The following is an 18959-nucleotide window of genomic DNA, read 5'->3' as shown; positions in this document are numbered from 1 at the left end:
AGAAACAATCTTTGGTTACATAATCTTACCAGATTAGAAGTAAAACAAGTACCAACCTTATTTCACAAATTCATATGAAAACTTTATTTATCACATGTAATCACAACTGGATAATGTGCATGTCGAGCATTTCAGGTGAGTAAATTTAATTAAAACTCACGAGAAATAGTTTTTCGCTGAGCAGTCGCCCTATCAAACTCGAATTTAATAAAATTAGAAATTGAAAAAAAAGTAACTACCAACATTTTTAATTTTTTTCACAAATTTTTAAAAAAGATGCATGTTAAAAGGCATGCATGTGTTGCTTGAATAAGGTTTTTATTGGTCGGTCACTCGGTCCCCACATAGAGGATCTGCAATGAGCTGCTGTTGTAAGTCCAACCTCAAATGATTTACAAGAACCCACAGAACATATGCTCGAGAATGGAAGACCAAAGATTAACCGTAAACTTAAATGAAGGGACTACAATTAAAGCTTACTTCTTGTAAAATTAATACTCTCCTCCATAAAGCACCTACTCCTAGATGATCATAAATCACTCATTGGTAATCAATGTAATTTATTTAGTTTTGGAAAATTCTCACTTGTACCTCTCTGATATAGCCTAATTATTATTAATTCGGTTAGATTATGAAGGTTTTGTTTTAGATTTGTTAGTCGTCTAGGTATCATTTCAGACCAGATTAATTCAACATCTATTAGTTTTAAACTCTTTCAATTTGAGTCCAATTTTATAAATTGTTGTTATCCATATATTATTTATGATTCGAGTCGAATCATTCGAATTGAGACGCCATCCTAGATATAATTCCAAGTACGAGCTAGTATGTAGCAAAGTTAGCCAGACAAAGTTAAGCTATACAACAGGCGGTATTAGTAGGCCTAACAATAATCGGGTAGCATGGACTTAGTTATTTTAGATACAATTCATTTTCGAGACAAATCATTATTTTGAAGGTTGATTGGTTTTAGGTTGTGCATGTGTTAGCTGTGTTGGATTATTAACATTTTTGTTTCAAATTTGTTAATTGTCAATTTGTCATTTCAAATACAATTAATTCAGTTCATTTCAAATTCTTTTAATTCCAGGCCGCCAATTTTGTAAAATTTTATAGTTCATATATTATTTAAAATTTAATTAAGTCGAATCATTTGAATCGAGACGTTATCCCTAGACACAATTCTAAGTATGTACGAGTAGGAAAGTTAGCCAAGCAAAGTTTTAAGCTAATAAGCTAGTAAAGCAAACAACAATTATTGTCAAGCAATGCATGTAAAACCTCCACCCAACCCTCTCGAGACTTGTAGTATTAGTCACAATAACAACAATACTCCACAGTAGCTAGCAAACTATGTAAAACAACTCACACCTAATAAACTGAATACAAAATCTCATTTATGACGATATATATCCGTCATTTTGGAGTAACGGATACTATTTTCTCTCACAAATAACCCAAATAGAGGAGAGAGGGAAGTACATGGGGTGCCCCACCTTGTCCTCCCTATCCGTTTTGTGAGTGGCATTATCCGTCACTTGCTCCGACCCATCTTCAGCGAGACTAATTGTAAACTGAATTATTAATTTCTCAAAATAAAGCTACTTTTTTTGTAACGAAATTAATCACGTAAGAGTATAAAAGTAAAGCCTTTATTTGTACCACTCAGTACACGCCATTTGTGGTTTACACTTTAATGTTACGGCCTATATAAACCACAACCTTGTTACACCATTTCTTGTCGCAGTCGCCATATTAATAATATCTCTTGATCTTCTCTCTACAAGAAGCTTATTATTACCTTCATTTGTTCTTTATTTCTACTCTTTAATTCTAAGAAATTATTAAATTTAGAGAAGAATTAACTTGAGGTTATTGAAATGGCACTGACCCATTTTAACCATCATGAATTAATGTACATATTTGGTATTCTTGGTAACATTGTTTCCCTTGGTGTCTTCTTAGCTCCTTTGTAAGTCTTTTCTCTCTTTCGTACACTCGACGTACTTATTCTGATCTTAACCTAGTTATTCTCAAAAAAAAACTGTTTTCATAAAAACAAATGTCAACGAGTTTAGCTGATAAAGTCATGAAGGGTAGTACTCATGAGTCATGACCTGAGTTCGAATTTCATCAGCAACATATTGTCCAGGATTGTGCCTCCCTTTATACCTTACTACCTAGAGACGATCTAGCGTCATAAAGCAAGTCTTAAACACCCGTACCATATGATAACTAATATTATGAGTGTAGATATACTCATGACCTGAGTTCGAATCCTGTAACATGTTATCCTTGTGAAATTGTCGTGAGAACATGTTATACTAGAGATTTAATGTTTGATGTGGTGTATATGTATATGTAGGCCAACATTTTGGAGGGTGTTCAAGAAGAAATCAACAGAAGGGTTTCAAGCATTACCATATTCAGTGGCACTCTTTAGTTGTATGCTACTATTGTACTATGCAATGCTAAAGACACAAAATGCGATGCCAATAATCACTATCAACTCTGTTGGATTCATTATTGAAGCTTTTTACTTAATTGTCTTTCTCATCTATGCACCAACTAAGGCCAGGGTACGTACTTCTATTCTATGGTGAAATATCACACATATTAGTACTCGTTTGGGTGTCGGACTTGGCTATATCTTAAAAAAATATCGTAATATTGTGCTAATAATATGGTTGAAAATACGGTGAACAGGTATACACAATAAAATTACTAGGCCTATTCAACGTCACATTTTTGGGGCTAATCATAGTAGGAACCATGGTTTTCGCTCGAGGTGCTGATGCACACAACCTTTTCTCAAAAGGAGGCGTACGTGAAACATCCGTAGGATGGATTTGTGCAGTGTTTTCTGTTTGCGTATTTGCTGCTCCTTTAAGCGTTATGGTATGAAATCTAATCAATTTAATTAGTTATTTTTGTACTATAATACTATATATATATATATAACATGTTACTGTCACATTTAAAATTATCGTATTTATTTAATTCGAATTAATATAAAGACATGCAAACTTTTATTTCCATGTAGAATACGTGCAATATTTAGCTAACTCACGTCATTATTGCCCTTTTTGGATGACAGAAAATGGTGATCAAGACGAAGAGTGTAGAATTCATGCCATTTTGTCTATCATTTTCTCTTACCTTATGCGCCGTTATGTGGTTCTTTTATGGTTTCCTCATCCAAGACTTTTACATTGCGGTAAGTAATCACCATGCATTAACTTCTTTCTCTATATATGTATGTCAATTTTTCTAGGAATTTTTTACTACAAGGTCACCATTTTTACCACGGTTAAACTTCTTAAGCAAACTAAAATACAATGATATTATCAAGTGATATTGAATCTCGATATCACTCTCTTCATGTGCATTAAGTAGTAGTGGCTCTAAGGGGATGGATTAGCGAAAGTGTTCGATCTTTCGATTTTTATTTTTTAGTCATGTGTTTTGACCCGGGTTATGAATATCATCCTTAGACTTTACCAGCTAAACTAACTGACATATGCATGTTATTTATCATGTAAAATTTGTATATTGCATGCAAGGGGTCGTATTGAATTTCGATATTATTATTTGATAATAACTCCATATCATATCATATGTTAATTAACACACAATTTGTTTAAAATGTGAACAGATGCCAAATGTGCTTGGATTTATATTGGGAATTACTCAAATGCTCTTATACATCATATACAAAAACTCATCACCAAAAACCCAACAAAAAAACCTTATGCTAAATGATAATGAGATGAAACAATTTGAAGCTGAACTTGGAATTGAAATCATCAAGCTCAACAACATGGACAAAATCAACAAAGATCAACAAATCATCACAAATAATAATAATCCTGATCAAGTTGTTGAGATTATAGTTCATGATATGAAGGGTAATGACATAATGACCGTTGACGGCGGAGATCGAACCGTTGATGTTCTGCCACGTGTGTGAAGGTGCATGGTATAAATTTGAGAGCCTTCAGAATTGCTGCTACTTCAGCCTGGCCAGAGCATGCGCAAACAGACCATCTTCCGTACAATTCCAGATTTTTAAACAGTTATTCACCTTAGCATTTTCAGTTGCGGTTGTTCTAGCTGAGATTTCGTTATAAATAGAACTAGTTTTAAACCCGTGCAAATATTGCACGGTCGTAATAACAAGTGTAATTATTGGCTAAAAAATGAGCTTTAGTAAATGTGAATATCGGGACAATATAAATAAGTCCATAATTGGAGATTCGAAGTACATGTAATTTAATTAACGTTTTTCATTCCGGCGACATAATGTGTTTTTCATCATTAACATGATTAACGTACATATAGTTTAGGGGAAAAAATGACGGTTTTCATTCAGGCGACAACAGATTTCATCATTACTAATTAAACTAATAGAATTAACTTCTCTCTCAATACTCACCACTCCAATATATGAGGTTAATATAACATGATATTTATGGTCATCCTTAATTTTGTACAACTTTTATTATATTTATTTCATACCAAACGTTCAATTTTAATAGTTTTTGCCATGTAGTATTATGCAGCAAGATTGAATAAATTCTTAATGGATGATATATCATGATAATCTTAGTTTTTATTATTTTTCTAATATCACTACCTATTAATACTATAATTTTTAATATTAATTATTCAAGTAATAAACTATTTTTATTAATTAAGTAAGTTTTAATTACATTTTGTAATTTTATATGGAGATAAAACCACATAAAAGATATTATATAATGTAAATTTTAAGGTCATACTTAATTAGTAGCTTACGTCAATCTCCCACGTGCAACGAAAGCAAACAATCGACAAGTAAACCGTAAAAGTAAAAAACTGCAACCAATAATAAAATGAGGTAGTATTTAGGGTCAAACCCAAGGAGAAACCCTCCAAAACGGAGGAAACCCTACTAAACAAAAAGCTAAGACTAGAATCTACTATAAAAGAGTACTAGTACAACGTGACCAGCATCCCAAATAAATACCAATTTGGAACCCACAATAACTATAGATAACAACCTCTAGAATGCTCCGCTAATATTGGTAATGCCACCAAATCGCCAATCACAAAACCCCTAGAGTAACCCCTCAACTAGTTTATTATAACACTGGTGTACTACCTCTCACACCCTCAAACCCCGACTTTGAAGTCACTTTGTTTGATATATAATTTTGTGAGATTGTCGTTTCCAAAGGATTTACATCCTTTATAAAGTCATGTGAAGTGTCGTTATATTTTGGAATCATAAAGTCACTTCACATTATCAAACAAATGAATTAAAACAATTCATTCGTTTTATGCACATCCTTACACAACTGAATTCACAAATGTACGGTATCGTAGTAGCACTTGAGGGTCGATTTCACGGGGATCTTGTTATGCAATAATGATCAATTCTAGCTATATGTTAGCTAAGTCGACAATAATTGAGTTTGATTTTAATCTAATCAACTAAACTAATTAAAATAAAATGCAATTAAACTAGATTTAAAAATGGAGCAAGTAAATGTAAATTTTGTAATTCAATGGAATAAAAAGCCTAGGACTCGATTTCCCACCAGGATTTTGTGTTTATTGTCATGATTCCTTTTAACTAGCTATTGGGCGTGATACGTAAGGAGGATATGAATCCAATTCGCCTAACACCCCCTCACGGGTTCGCATTAGGACACTAGTTCTTCCAACCCCCTCCCTTTCGGTCTCGGAGGTCGGAATCCTTAGGTAGAATCACAACTACCCTAGAAACGTAAACTTTCCCAAGGTATCCTAACATCACCTAAGTCCATTAAACCCTCATCATTTTCCGGGTCATCCAACTCCTTCTCTCGAAGGTCGAATTCAAACAATAGTCTAGAGGTGCCCTCTCTTAGTTCTCCCTTCCGGTCTCAACCTTGGTTAGCAATAGGTCTAATTTTTGGGTACCCGATTCCCACCCTAACCAACTTTCGTTGATGGACAAGGGTCACAAACCAACATTATCCACAATCGACCAATTCATCAAATCAATCCTATAGCCTACTCTTACTAATCCTCCCCAACAACTATTTTTGTAGGAATCAATCAAACAAACCACTCATGCTGGGGTAAATCGAGTCCTAATGAAAGGACTACTCACTTTATTAGAACAAAACAAATGATAAAGGTTGATAATTTAGCAATTGACATGTTATTAAATTAATTTCTACAACTAATCATGCAATTAGTAACAAAGCTGATGATAATAGACTAATTAAACTATAATTAAACTGAAATCAAACTTAAAGGTGGTAACTTTGACTACAAAAAATAAGACAAACATAAACTAAGGAAATGAAATTGATAAAAACAAAATAAGAAATTGAAAAGAGGAAAAGAAAATATACCAACTAAGATGAAAGAAATAAACTTGATTGAATTAATTGCTTGAATAATTGAAGAACAAGATGAGATCCAATTTCATCTACAAAATTCCTCCAACTACCCAATTTTTTGATCTAAATTAAAGTATATCTACTTATGTCTCAAATAATAGGGTTTAACTATTTATACAAAAGGTCCAAAACACAATTACAAGGGTAAAAAACTGAGTTAGGCCTAAATCACGGGTCCATCTGGTGTATTGATACGTCGATCGTGTGCCTTTTTCGCCGGATGGACCTCAGTTACACCCATGCTCCAAAAATTACACCCATAAGGCTAAAAAGATACACCCTACAAGTCCTTGTTGCACCTTGCTTGAAGTCAATACACCCACCTTCAACCCAATACATCCATAGGAGTAAAAAGATACACCTACGAGTACTAGTTGCACCTTGCCTGAAGTGGACGCACCCAAGAGGCTTAGAAAGGCTTTAAAACGGCTTTAACTCTTCATTTCCTTTCTTGCAATTGGTTCCGGTCTTTACTCGATCTCCTATTTTACCTATAAAAGCGTGAAGTACTACAAGAATCTAGCAAAGCCGTGAGCAAAGTACATAGATGCAAATTGATCATAGAGCAAAGATATTTAGCATGGAAATACATCAAAATTGGGGTCAAGTTAAGGGTTTTCGGTCAAAATAGTAGGGCGATAATGTAGTTATCAAACCTCTTGCTCTCAGGAATTTCACCATTGCGCCCGTCTGTAACCTGAAAATAATTTACCTTCCTTGTCTCTTCCGAGAACGAAACACATGCACGACTTTTCCATTTCTAGTTATCCTGTGAGGTTTTTACTTTATATGCATCCAAACGGTATAAGCCACAGCGTAGCTCCCCTGCATAAGGACCATAGAACTTTTAGCCACTTTTATTACTCCCACATGAGCTTTACACCCATAACCTTCAGAGTCTAGTTAAATAAGTGAGATTAGATTCTGCGCAACTTTGGAACATAAGCAACGTTGTCCAAAGTATGCACCACCCCATTTAACATTTTGATTTTCACAACTCCAACACCATCGACATCAACCATTGAGTTATCAGCCAAACTCAATTTTTTAGATACGCCTTCTTAGAGCTCATCAAAAATATCCTTACGGATGCAAACATGGTTGACACAGCCAGAATATAATATACATTCTTCCTTAAAAGACGCGTTGTTCACATCAATGACCGCAAATATGTCACTACCATCGGGAAGGAAATAACCACTACTCCCTTCACCGCATGTAAACAAAGTTGGTATCTGTAACACCCCCTCATACCAAGGTACCTTACCAAGGACTACCCTAGCATGAAAGGTTGTTACCATCTCGGTTTCCCGAGGTTAGTATATCAAAGTTACCAATTCCAAACAACCTTTATTAAAGTATAAAGAGTTAGTGATTACATGTTACCAACACCAAACCAAAGTATAACTGTGAAAGGTCTAACAACTACAAAGAACGCAAGCTAAGTCTCTTGACGGCGAAAGCTAGACTCGAGTGATGACTCCCCATGACTGTGCCATAGCTAAACATCTGCATTACCTGTCATAATCTGCTCACCATCCCCGAATGGATCACCACGGGTTTTACAAAATAACAACAATGGGGTCAGTACCATTCAATCAAGATAAGACAAACAAATAATGTAATCGGCTGATCATCCTCCATCCCCGGTCTCCCGATCTCACACAGTAACCGACTACACACCGAAGTGTGTAGCCCTGTCAGATTACCCATCGCAATAGGTAATCGTTGCCGCCAGTGGGTGACCGCAGCCCATCCCCACCTAGTCCAGCTCATCAACGAGCGACTAACAATCGTTGTCCCTTAATGTGCACATCCCCTCCCGTGACGGGTTCCACGGAGGGCGAACTAGAGTGTGAAGTCACTCCCGCAAGTGACTCCACCACAATCACACACACAGCATCACAGCTGTCACAACACCACAACCGTCACAATACAGCCACACCAACACCGTCACCACAACACCCAACCTCCGATGGTCAGCAGACAACAACAATTATAAAACAATGCAATCTCAATCAATTAACAGTACTGAGTAGGAGAAACCCTACCTTTTCGCAATCCGTTATGCTGCAATCAATCATACAATATGCATAACAAATACCACATCGTCACCTACAACAATGCTAATCAACAATCACATAACGCAAACAGTATATGCAAAACCCCATTTCCCCCAAATTCATAATCAAAGACAAACCCTAGAATAATCATCAACAAACGTGGGGATAAGGACTTACCGAAGGAGGAATAAAGGATCGAATGCGATTGCTACGATTATCCACACACACAGAGAGGAGAGATTCGGAGTGATTAGAGCGTCGTACGGTGATTAGGTTTTGTAAATTATGTTTAGGAAACTGCTTAACGAAATATATATCGTTCTAATTACTTCCGAATCAAACCGCTGAAATATTACTCGCCAGACCGGATGCTCGGTCGAGTATAGAGTATACTCGGCCGATTATCCTCTACTCGGTCGAGTATTCATCATACCCGGCCGAGTATTCCTCAGCAGAAGCTAAACAGAACATACACTTAGCACTACTCGGCCGAGCAGGCTCTACTCAGTCGAGTACTTAGCTTAATAAAATCTGTAGTATTACAGTCTTCCCCCCTTAAAAAGAACTTCGTCCCCCGGGTTCCAACCCAACCTATAAAACATGGACACCTAACACTAACTCCACCAACCACGCTTACTAGACAACATATCCTCTCGATATTGACTCCATAATATTATCGAATAACCACAATATAATGTTGCCAACCTTGTCTCACTTCCATAACACTCACTAGCAACTCAATACCCAGACAATCCACAAAATAAGATCAACCATCAAAACGGAATGTTACATTCTACCATCCTTAAAGCGAACTTCGTCCTCGAAGTTTACTCACACACATAAACATCCTCACACAATCCGTTACTCTCACTCATAAATATCATACTACTACGAGCACTGCCATTACCTGTAATAAAATCGGCAATCACACAAATCCATCCTTATTCTGCACCAACACTCAAACTTCCAATTTCAACCTGTATGACTATCAAACTCTCTTGTCGCATCATACTCCTCTTAAGATAAATGTTACGTCCTCGTAACTCACTAATACTAGGTCCTTTGCTATACCTCTCATAATCCTCATTACTACTGCATGATAACGATAATCCACTATAACCTCAACACCTACAACCATTCCATATATCCAGGACTCTCCTTCTTTAACAGTTCTCGTGCCTCCAATTGTTCTGCATTCCCATAACATATATCATAAAATCCTCAGTATAACCACTACTCCATCTCTTCTACATTACCATAACACGACATAATTCTATATACATATACACTCATCTCCACAGTCTTATCTCATAATCCTCAAGTGTTACACATACTTACATTAGCTTCTCAAGTTCATCTTCTTTATTACCACTACTCCCTTAACTTGACACGATACTAAGTCCTAAAACTCCGTACTCCCTGTCCCAAGGAAAGGTGCTAAACCACTTGTAGTTTCAAGTTCAATACCACACATGTTCCACAATTTCTTTTCACAACTATGCCCACCAATGCCTCATCTAAGACAAGATCAAAAGCACTCCAACAACCTCTCACAATGGTATCTCATTAACAGAATATTACTATGTCATGACATCAACAGCACCATACCCAACTCTCTCTCATACCGTACTCTATTTCCACTCCTAAGCTGACACTGGTAAGAAACATCGGGAAACAACACAACGATCTATATACCCCGACCGACACTGACACTAAATAGCAGTAAACAAACAACGATCGATGACAACACGAAAATACTCGTATCACAACACGAATTACCGTGCCCAATGCACAACACCACATCGATAGTCATTGCAACTCTTACAATCTCATAATACTAACTCAGCACAACTTCCTTGACCACAAGACTGTCTTAAAACTGCTCTACCAGATCACGACGCAGCACATTAGACGGGATCACAAATACCAACCTTATGAATATTATCCATACTATGACTCTTGAGGCCGGGACTTCACACCATCATTTACAGATATCATACATACACATATAAGTATAACATATGACGCGGAACACACATATAACGACTCGTAACTATCACGTCACACAATTACTCGTGAGGCCAGAACCTCACACAAAGTTTTACACATCCCATGGACCCATAATCGAATCTAACTAGCCAATCCTGATCTCGTAAGTTACCACTTGACAATGAATACCTCTCATCCGGACTTAACTCAGGTGCCTTTCATAACATATCCTCTCATACACATAATTATCACCCCTCCGGCAAATGTAGCCATAACATTATTGCTCAACTTCCAGCGAGCACCTCATATATCTAAATCTTATACTCCCTCACAACCAAACATACTAATCACCTCCACAAGATAAACCTCATTAGGACAGCTAACTTCCCTAAAGTAACATCATCCTCAACCACTAGTGACAATACTATGACGCCAACATCCTTCATGTGATTACTCTCTTACTATCACTTCTTAATATAGCAATCTGTTTCCTCTATTTGGTTATCATCCCAAATAACGAACATTCAATCCATCAACAAAATCTACCTCAACATTATTCCCAATTCTATCCTTTATCATATCATTACCTAACTCTCCATCAAAATCTCATATCGTGCAAACACTCTACCAGCTTCTTATTCCCTTAATACCTCGAAACTCACGGCTAACATGTCGTCATGCTCTCCTATATAACTATTAACTCACACCCTCTAGTGAGGCTATCGTACATATCCATAAATTCCTACCTTCATGCTCCTTAACTCCGGTCAACGTTCTCTCAACTTACTTCCATCCCTCTTTCCCTCTTTTTACTCAATAATACCAATTAATAATTCATCTCCTTTCTCTTTCTACCTAACTCTTTAGTAATCCGATTACCTTCTTGTTACTCCACAACTCAAATTCCAGTAATTCACATCGATATCTTCTCTTTATTTTTTTTTTTCGATAAAATGTGAGTATATTATAGAAAAAAAACGTAACCATACAACGAGAATAATTAGACCAACTTGGCCCAAATTACACTCGCCCACCAACCAGTTCAGACCAAAACGACATTCTCATCTAAAACAACCAAACTGATATTACAACAAAACCAAATAGGATCAAAAGGACAACAAATCCCTAATAATCATCTTTTTCCTCGCTGGAGCCTCTCAACCAAAGCGCGGTCCTCAAGGCGTCAATGAAGTTTCCTTCCATGTTCATCACGCGATGGAAAACTTCATCCATTAGGTTTATCGCTACTCTCTCGTGCCTACAAACGGTAAGTTCATGCTTACTCAGGTTCCTTTGTCGCCAAATCCAATAGATAGTAGCGTTAATAATAGCGTTGATCGTGCTTTTCCTCGTGTCCGTCCCAAATCGATTCAATCTCCAAGTGTTGAGATTACAAGGAGGGATGGCGATCTGCAAATGGGAGCCTAGACTAGAGATCAGTATCCGGCTGTAGTCGCAATCGAAGAATAGGTGCTCAATTGTTTCGCCCACACGACCACAAAGGTAACAGTTATTCTCTTCACTTATCCCTAATCAGAAAGTTTTTCATTTGTGTTCGTCCCCCACCGGTAAATCCATCCGATGAAACCATGTTTAGGAATAGTGTATTTGTGCCAAACAAGCTTAGCCCAAGAGACAGGCTCCCCTTTAGATCTGAGGAACTCATATCCTCGAGCTATGGTGTACTCATGACCTTTCTCCTCTCTCCAAACTTGTTGTATGAACTGTGATTGGAGAAGCTCCTTTATCTTGCAAACTTTTCTCCAAGACCACTGAGTTATTTGTGGGAGAATACTCCAACCAGTCTCTCCCCTTGAGGTAGATTTGATTTACCCATTTGACCCACAGTGGTCGGGCTTGAAGCCAACCACTGGACTTGCCTTCCCAACTGCAGCTTGGTTCCAGATACTGTCATTTTTTAACCCCAAACCACCCTCCTTCTTAGGCCTACAAGTTTTATCCCAGGAGACAAGGGGGGATCTCACATAATCTACTCCCCCATCCCAAAGAAAATTCCTACAAATGGCCTCTATTCTTTGAATAACCCCGATGAGGTAAAATGAAATTGCTAGCCCAGTAGTTATGTAGGGTCTTTAGCACAGCTCGAATAAGGGTAAGCCTTCCTGCATAGGATAATTTCCCCGGCACCCAAAACTCGATCCTGTGTACAACCTTATCAATGAGTGGTCGACGTCTTTGGCCCTCAATCTGGAGGTTTTGATAGGAACCCCTAGGTATTTGAATGGAATAGAGCCTTCAACCATACCTGAAACCCGAATGATATCTTGCTTCGATTCTCGGGGACCCCATTGAAATAAGCATTAGACTTGCCCCTACTCGCTTTTAAACCCGAAGATTTGGAGAATGTAGAAAAGGTTCTGAGTATAGTCATGATGGACTGACTGTCTCCTTTGCAAAATAAGAGAAGATCGTCTGCAAACATAAGATGTGTCAACTTCATAGGCTTACATAATGGATGGAAATGAAAATCCTGGGCAGTGGTATGATTAAGGAGTCTAGATAAGTATTCCATGCATATAGTGAACAATAGGGGGAGAGAGGGTCCCCCCGCCTTAGACCTCTTTTGCCCTTTGAAATATCCAAAAACATTGCCATTAAGATTGATTGAGTAGCTAGCAGTTGTGACACATTGCATAATCCACCCCGTGACTTGCTTAGAAATCGCAGAGCATTTAGCATTTGTTCTAAAAAGGCCCACTCAATTGTATCATAAGCTTTCTGTAAGTCCATTTTAAACAAGCATCTAGGAGAGACAGCCTTCCTCTCATATAGTCTGATAATATCTTGGCATATAAGAATGTTTTCCATGATGCTCCTCCCCGAATAAATCCTCCTTGGTTCGTAGCAATCGATCATCGGGAAGGATACTGCAAGCCTGTTGCAAAGTACTTTAGATATACATTTATATATAACATTGCAACAGGCAATTGGTCTATATTGGAGCACACTAGTAGGCCTATCAACCTTAGGAATTAATGTGAGCATGGTTGAATTTATCTTTTGAATAAGGCCTGAATCAAAGAAATCCAACAGACTTTTGTGACTTCAACACCCACAGTGTCCCAACTATCCTTGAAAAATTTGCTAGAATACCCATCTGGCCCAGGTGCCTTGTCATTTGGAATATGAAATAGAACCTCTTTGACCTCTTCTTTAGTAATCGGACTCAAGAAAATCTGCTTATGAAACTCACTACACACCGCCCTTCCCTCACAATGCTCGCTTTACTCACCTTAGTGGTTGTGGCTTTAGATCCCAAAGAACATTGTATAATAGTCCAAAAAGGCCTGCTGAATCCCTTCTTGGCTATCATGAGTTCTATCCTTATGATCTATAATTTGGCAGATGTAATTCTTATTCCTTCGAGCTTTAAGGACCCCATGAAAGTAAGCGATTTGCATCACCCTCCTTGATCCAAAGAGCCTTAGCTTTCTGTTTCAGAAAATTCCATCTTTGCACTTGAGAATAAGAGATTCCTGATGAGTAGTATGCTCCCGATGTAATAAGTCTGGATCTCCTGGTTTAGCAACAAGCGCTCCTGAATCTGAATAAGCTTTAGATAGGCTATATCACTGTTTTCTATGTCGAAAACTGAGCTTGATTAAGTTTTTTAAGCTCAGGCTTGAGAAGCTTCAATTTTTTAACAACCTTAAACATATGAGTGCCATCAATACCATTGTTCCATACATTTGCAACACACTCATTAAACCCCACAGCAGAGCTCCACATATTAAAATACTTGAAAGGTCTATTCGCTTTGTAACCCGACCTCCATCTCTAAGCACACAAGGAGAGTGGTCAAAATGGCCTTCAGGAAGAAAGTTAGCAATGTATGTAGGAAAGTCATTCATCCAATCTCGATTAACTGAAATCAGTCCAACCCGCTATAAACCCTAGTAGCAGGTGGTTGTTTATTGTTCCAAGTATAAAAGGAACCAGAGGCAAAGAATATCCAAAGCAGACCACGGGCATGTAGACAAATCATAAAAGGGTTCACTCTCGCCATCTGTAACATTACCACCTAACCGTTCATTTGCTTGCAAGACACAATTGAAGTCACCCCCTATAGCCCAAGGACCCTGCGTCTGACTTGCTATATTTCTCAAACTGGCCCACAAGCTTTCCCTTTCGCCAACTCCATTGAAAGCATATATGATAGTATAGGAAAATTTCATCTCGATTAAATTTATTAGTAGCATGAATATGTACATACCGAGCATCATATTGCAAAAATCGAATCTCAAAAAGTGGGGATTCCAAACCACCCACACTCTGCCCCCAGGGTGGCAAGAATTATTGGTTGAAACACACCAGTTTCCAAAAATTTTATTAACCATTCTACTGATGTTTGTGGCTTTAACCTTGGTCTCAAGCAAACCAAAAAGACCAATATTATTTGAATGTAAAAAATTATTCACAAACCTTTGCTTTACCTCCTTATTCATTCCCCTCACATTCCAAAATCCAAAATTCATTGTACAATATTGGGGGGATCAGTACCATGTATCTCAAACTATCAGAGCACTACATGAGGCTTGCAAGTCCCCCATTTGACATGGTGTAGCTTGGCCTCTCTTACTCTCTTCTCCAATACCCTGTCTAGTGTCTTTATACTGCCTCACAGGGAAAATAGCTCCACTAGACAGAGCAATTGAATTGTGAACAGGAGTCTGAATATTCACCACTAATGTCTCCTTTGCTTTTACAGGCGTAATGACCTCTGAGTGTGGCACAATAGGGACAGACGGAGCTGCATTAGTGGCACTAGGAGCTGAAGATTTTGGTCTCCAAACTCTCTGGGGTATTTGAACACTTTTGTTGCTTGCCTGTTTTTGGTTGGCATGTTTATTCTTCCTGCAAGAGTCCTTCTCATGTCCTAGACCTTTACATTTAGTACACAAGATAGGCTTCCATTCATAAATAACATCAATATTCACCTTGTTGCTAGATTCATCTAGAAAGGAAACGCTCTTAGGAAAAGATTGACCCAGCTTTAGTTCAACCAAGACCCTAGCAAACCCTAATCTAGTTTTTAACTCTGTTGGTTCATCACTTTTGACATACTTACCCACTAGAGAAGTAATTTTAGGTAGACTCTTACCCCAAAACTTCAGTGGCAAGCCTTCCAAGCCCGATCCAGCAGGACAGATTGAACTCCCTCCTTAGTTAATTCAATATCAGGATGCCATGGCTTAAGAATGAGCGGTTTATTGTCAAACAAAAATGACCACTATTGAGCACACCGCTTCATCTCTTCCTTTTGAAAACGTGCCAAGAACACTCCATTAGGAAGGAAAGATATTTTGTCAATAACATGCTTGCTCCAAATTCTTTTCAGAACCCTTCCAGATCTCGCCATGGAGGATTTGCCCCACAACAAAATCTACCACACTGTTGCCGAATCCAGTTCCTCTTGGACATCATCAAGTGATAATTGCATCAATTCAGGTTCCTCATCAATAATTTTGATGATTTGCTTGCCATGAACTTGATACCACGAGCCTTCCTCCTGTGCATCATCATCAGAACCCGAGTCCTCGTCACAATCCTCTACTATAACATCAGACAAATCAAAGGGAGCAATACCAGTCACCTCATTAATACTCTTATGTTTTTGGCCTATCTCAACATCTGGTTTACCCACAACTTTGGACTTCTCTGATTGTATAGCTTGAGACACGATTGATTTTGTTGTAGGTGATTGATTTTTAGTATTAGATTTCTTAGTCATTGTGATCTGGATTCAAGAAAATCAAGATCAGAGAGATCTAAAGGGGACGGCATGATCGTCTTTCTCTAGGTTTATTTCTTATCACTTATCTCCTCCCATCATACTATTCACTCGCACTTGTTACCATTAATTCTACACACTAACGGTTATTCTTCTATAAGCCGTATCTCCCTGTCGTATCTCTAGGAAACCAAAAATTCATCTCATACCGTTAATTGCCCAAAGAATTACACACTAGGCTCACCTCTTGATATTCCAAATTCCCAAATCAACCACTGTCTACTCATCGCGGCATAACTTGACCTCACTATACACTATTCGTTTCCATCTCTCTATAGCGACCTTTTATCACATATATCCTTAAGCAACTCAATCCAAACCGTCTCCCTCCATAAGTCCTTACACATCCCAATATGTCACTATTCGTATCCCTCATCTCAATCTTTCATTCTCACGTTTCTTTAAACTTACATCACCCTTGCCCATATACACTTACTTTTATATTACTCAACCCACGACTATATCACTCATCATATCTCACAAAACATGCTCCTTGTCTCGATTAGCTCATCAATCTACTCTTTACTTATTCCACTATCCCTCACAACCACATATAACTCATGTCCTTTATATCCAACACCTATCCCTCATACGCCGGCATCCTCCCTATCATAGCATTTGGTAACTTACGTATCAAGACCGTCACATATATAAAAGAATGCGTTAAGACTCAAAACATACGTGTACACATACCCCACGACTCAAAACAAATGTAAGAACATAGCCACCGACATAAAAATTAAGGTGAAAATATAGCCACCGACTCAAAATAGCCGCCCACTGAGGTACTTGGTCGAGTACATAGCATACTAGGTCGAGTACAGGATACTCGGTCGAGTAACTATATTACTCGGCCAAGTTTTCGACTCCAGAAGCAAACGTAATTATCACATGGGATTACTCGGTCGAGTATTGGGAATACTCGGCTGAGTAGCCCTTACTCGGTCGAGTATTACTTTACTCGGTCGAGTACCAATACAATTCTCAGCATCGTCCAGTTTTCGTAAAACAGTCATATCTCACTCGTTACTTGGTCGTTTTGGGCTTGTGACCTATCGTTAGAATCGTAAGAAGACAAGCTATCACCTTCAATTGGAATCACAACAATATCATTTCTAGAACACGACTTAGGACAGTTTTAAGACAACCCCTTCCATAATCGGTTTTCATACAAATCAAATTTTCTCAACCAAAAAAATTTGAACATGCATAAGGTAACAACAACAACTCAATACTTCAAGAAACCAGTACATAGATGCACTTTTATCATACCCACATGAAAATTAAACACGACATAAACTTACGATAACATACTTAAGCATGCAATTCTATATACTATGCATCGCTACCCAAAGTTAAGCATATTACGTCATAAATCTGAAAGCCACCTAGTAAACACGTAATATGCCAATACTTTTCATGACAAAACCGTTTCAACTGATTTCACACATCAATTCCATCATGCCTTTCTACCACTTTCACAATGTCCTTCACAGATTTTCACACATTACACCTTCTACCACAAGTTCCAAGCATTCCATTTCGACACACCACACGCATGAATCAAATAAACACACAACACAGTCCCTCCATGACCGGCTTGAGATCGTAAGGGCCTTAATGCGACTTCGGGACGTCTCCCAAGTCTTTGTGGTAGCTCCAAACAACTCTCCCCGGGTTCATTTTATTTAGACTCCCTAAGTTCATTGGGTTCATTTGTTTCAGGTGCTGGAATCGTCGGCTCTGATACCACTTTGTAACACCCCCTCATACCAAGGTACCTTACCAAGGACTACCCTAGCATGAAAGGCTGTTACCATCTCGGTTTCCCGAGGTTAGTATATCAAAGTTACCAATTCCAAACAACCTTTATTAAAGTATAAAGAGTTAGTGATTACATGTTTCCAACACCAAACCAAAGTATAACTGTGAAAGGTCTAACAACTACAAAGAACGCAAGCTAAGTCTCTTGACGTCGGAAGCTAGACTCGAGTGATGACTCCCCATGACTGTTCCATAGCTAAACATCTGCATTACCTGTCATAATCTGCTCACCATCCCCGAATGGATCACCGCAGCTTTTACAAAACAACAACAACGAGGTCAGTACCGTTCAATCAAGATAAGACAAACAAATAATGTAATCGGCTGATCATCCTCCATCCCCGGTCTCCCGATCTCACACAGTAACCGACTACACACTGAAGTGTGTAGCCCTGTCAGATTACCCATCGCAATAGGTAATCCTCGCCGCCAGTGGGTGACCGCAGCCCATCCCCACCTAGTCCAGCTCATCAACGAGCGACTAACAATCCCTGTCCCTTAATGTGCACATCCCCTCCCGTGACGGGTTCCACGGAGGGCGAACAAGGGTGTGAAGTCACTCCCGCAAGTGACTCCACCACAATCACATACACAGCATCACAGCTATCACAACACCACAACCGTCACAATACAGCCACACCAACACCGTCACCACAACACCCAACCTCCGATGGTCAGCAGATAACAACAATTATAAAACTATGCAATCTCAATCAATTAACAGTACTGAGTAGGAGAAACCCTACCTTTTCGCAATCCGCTATGCTGCAATCAATCATACAATATGCATAACAAATACCACATCGTCACCTACAACAATTGTTCCGGGTGTAATTC

At 38.3% G+C, this 18959-nt stretch overlaps 1 protein-coding gene across 1 annotated transcript; it reads left to right on the top strand.

Moving 5' to 3' along the window:
* Positions 1-1734: 1734 nt before the first annotated feature.
* On the top strand, positions 1735-4273 carry LOC141591913 (bidirectional sugar transporter SWEET9-like). The gene is made up of 5 exons (XM_074412406.1): positions 1735-1972; positions 2366-2579; positions 2707-2898; positions 3098-3217; positions 3656-4273. The coding sequence occupies exons 1-5, from the start codon at positions 1881-1883 to the stop codon at positions 3968-3970; spliced, it is 933 nt and encodes a 310-aa protein (XP_074268507.1). The 5' UTR covers positions 1735-1880; the 3' UTR covers positions 3971-4273.
* Positions 4274-18959: the final 14686 nt, after the last annotated feature.

Source organism: Silene latifolia, chromosome 7, assembly GCF_048544455.1.
Source record: "Silene latifolia isolate original U9 population chromosome 7, ASM4854445v1, whole genome shotgun sequence".
Taxonomy (NCBI): Eukaryota; Viridiplantae; Streptophyta; class Magnoliopsida; order Caryophyllales; family Caryophyllaceae; genus Silene; species Silene latifolia.
The sequence above is the reverse complement of the archived record's forward strand: the minus strand, read 5'-3'. Positions and strand labels throughout refer to the sequence as shown.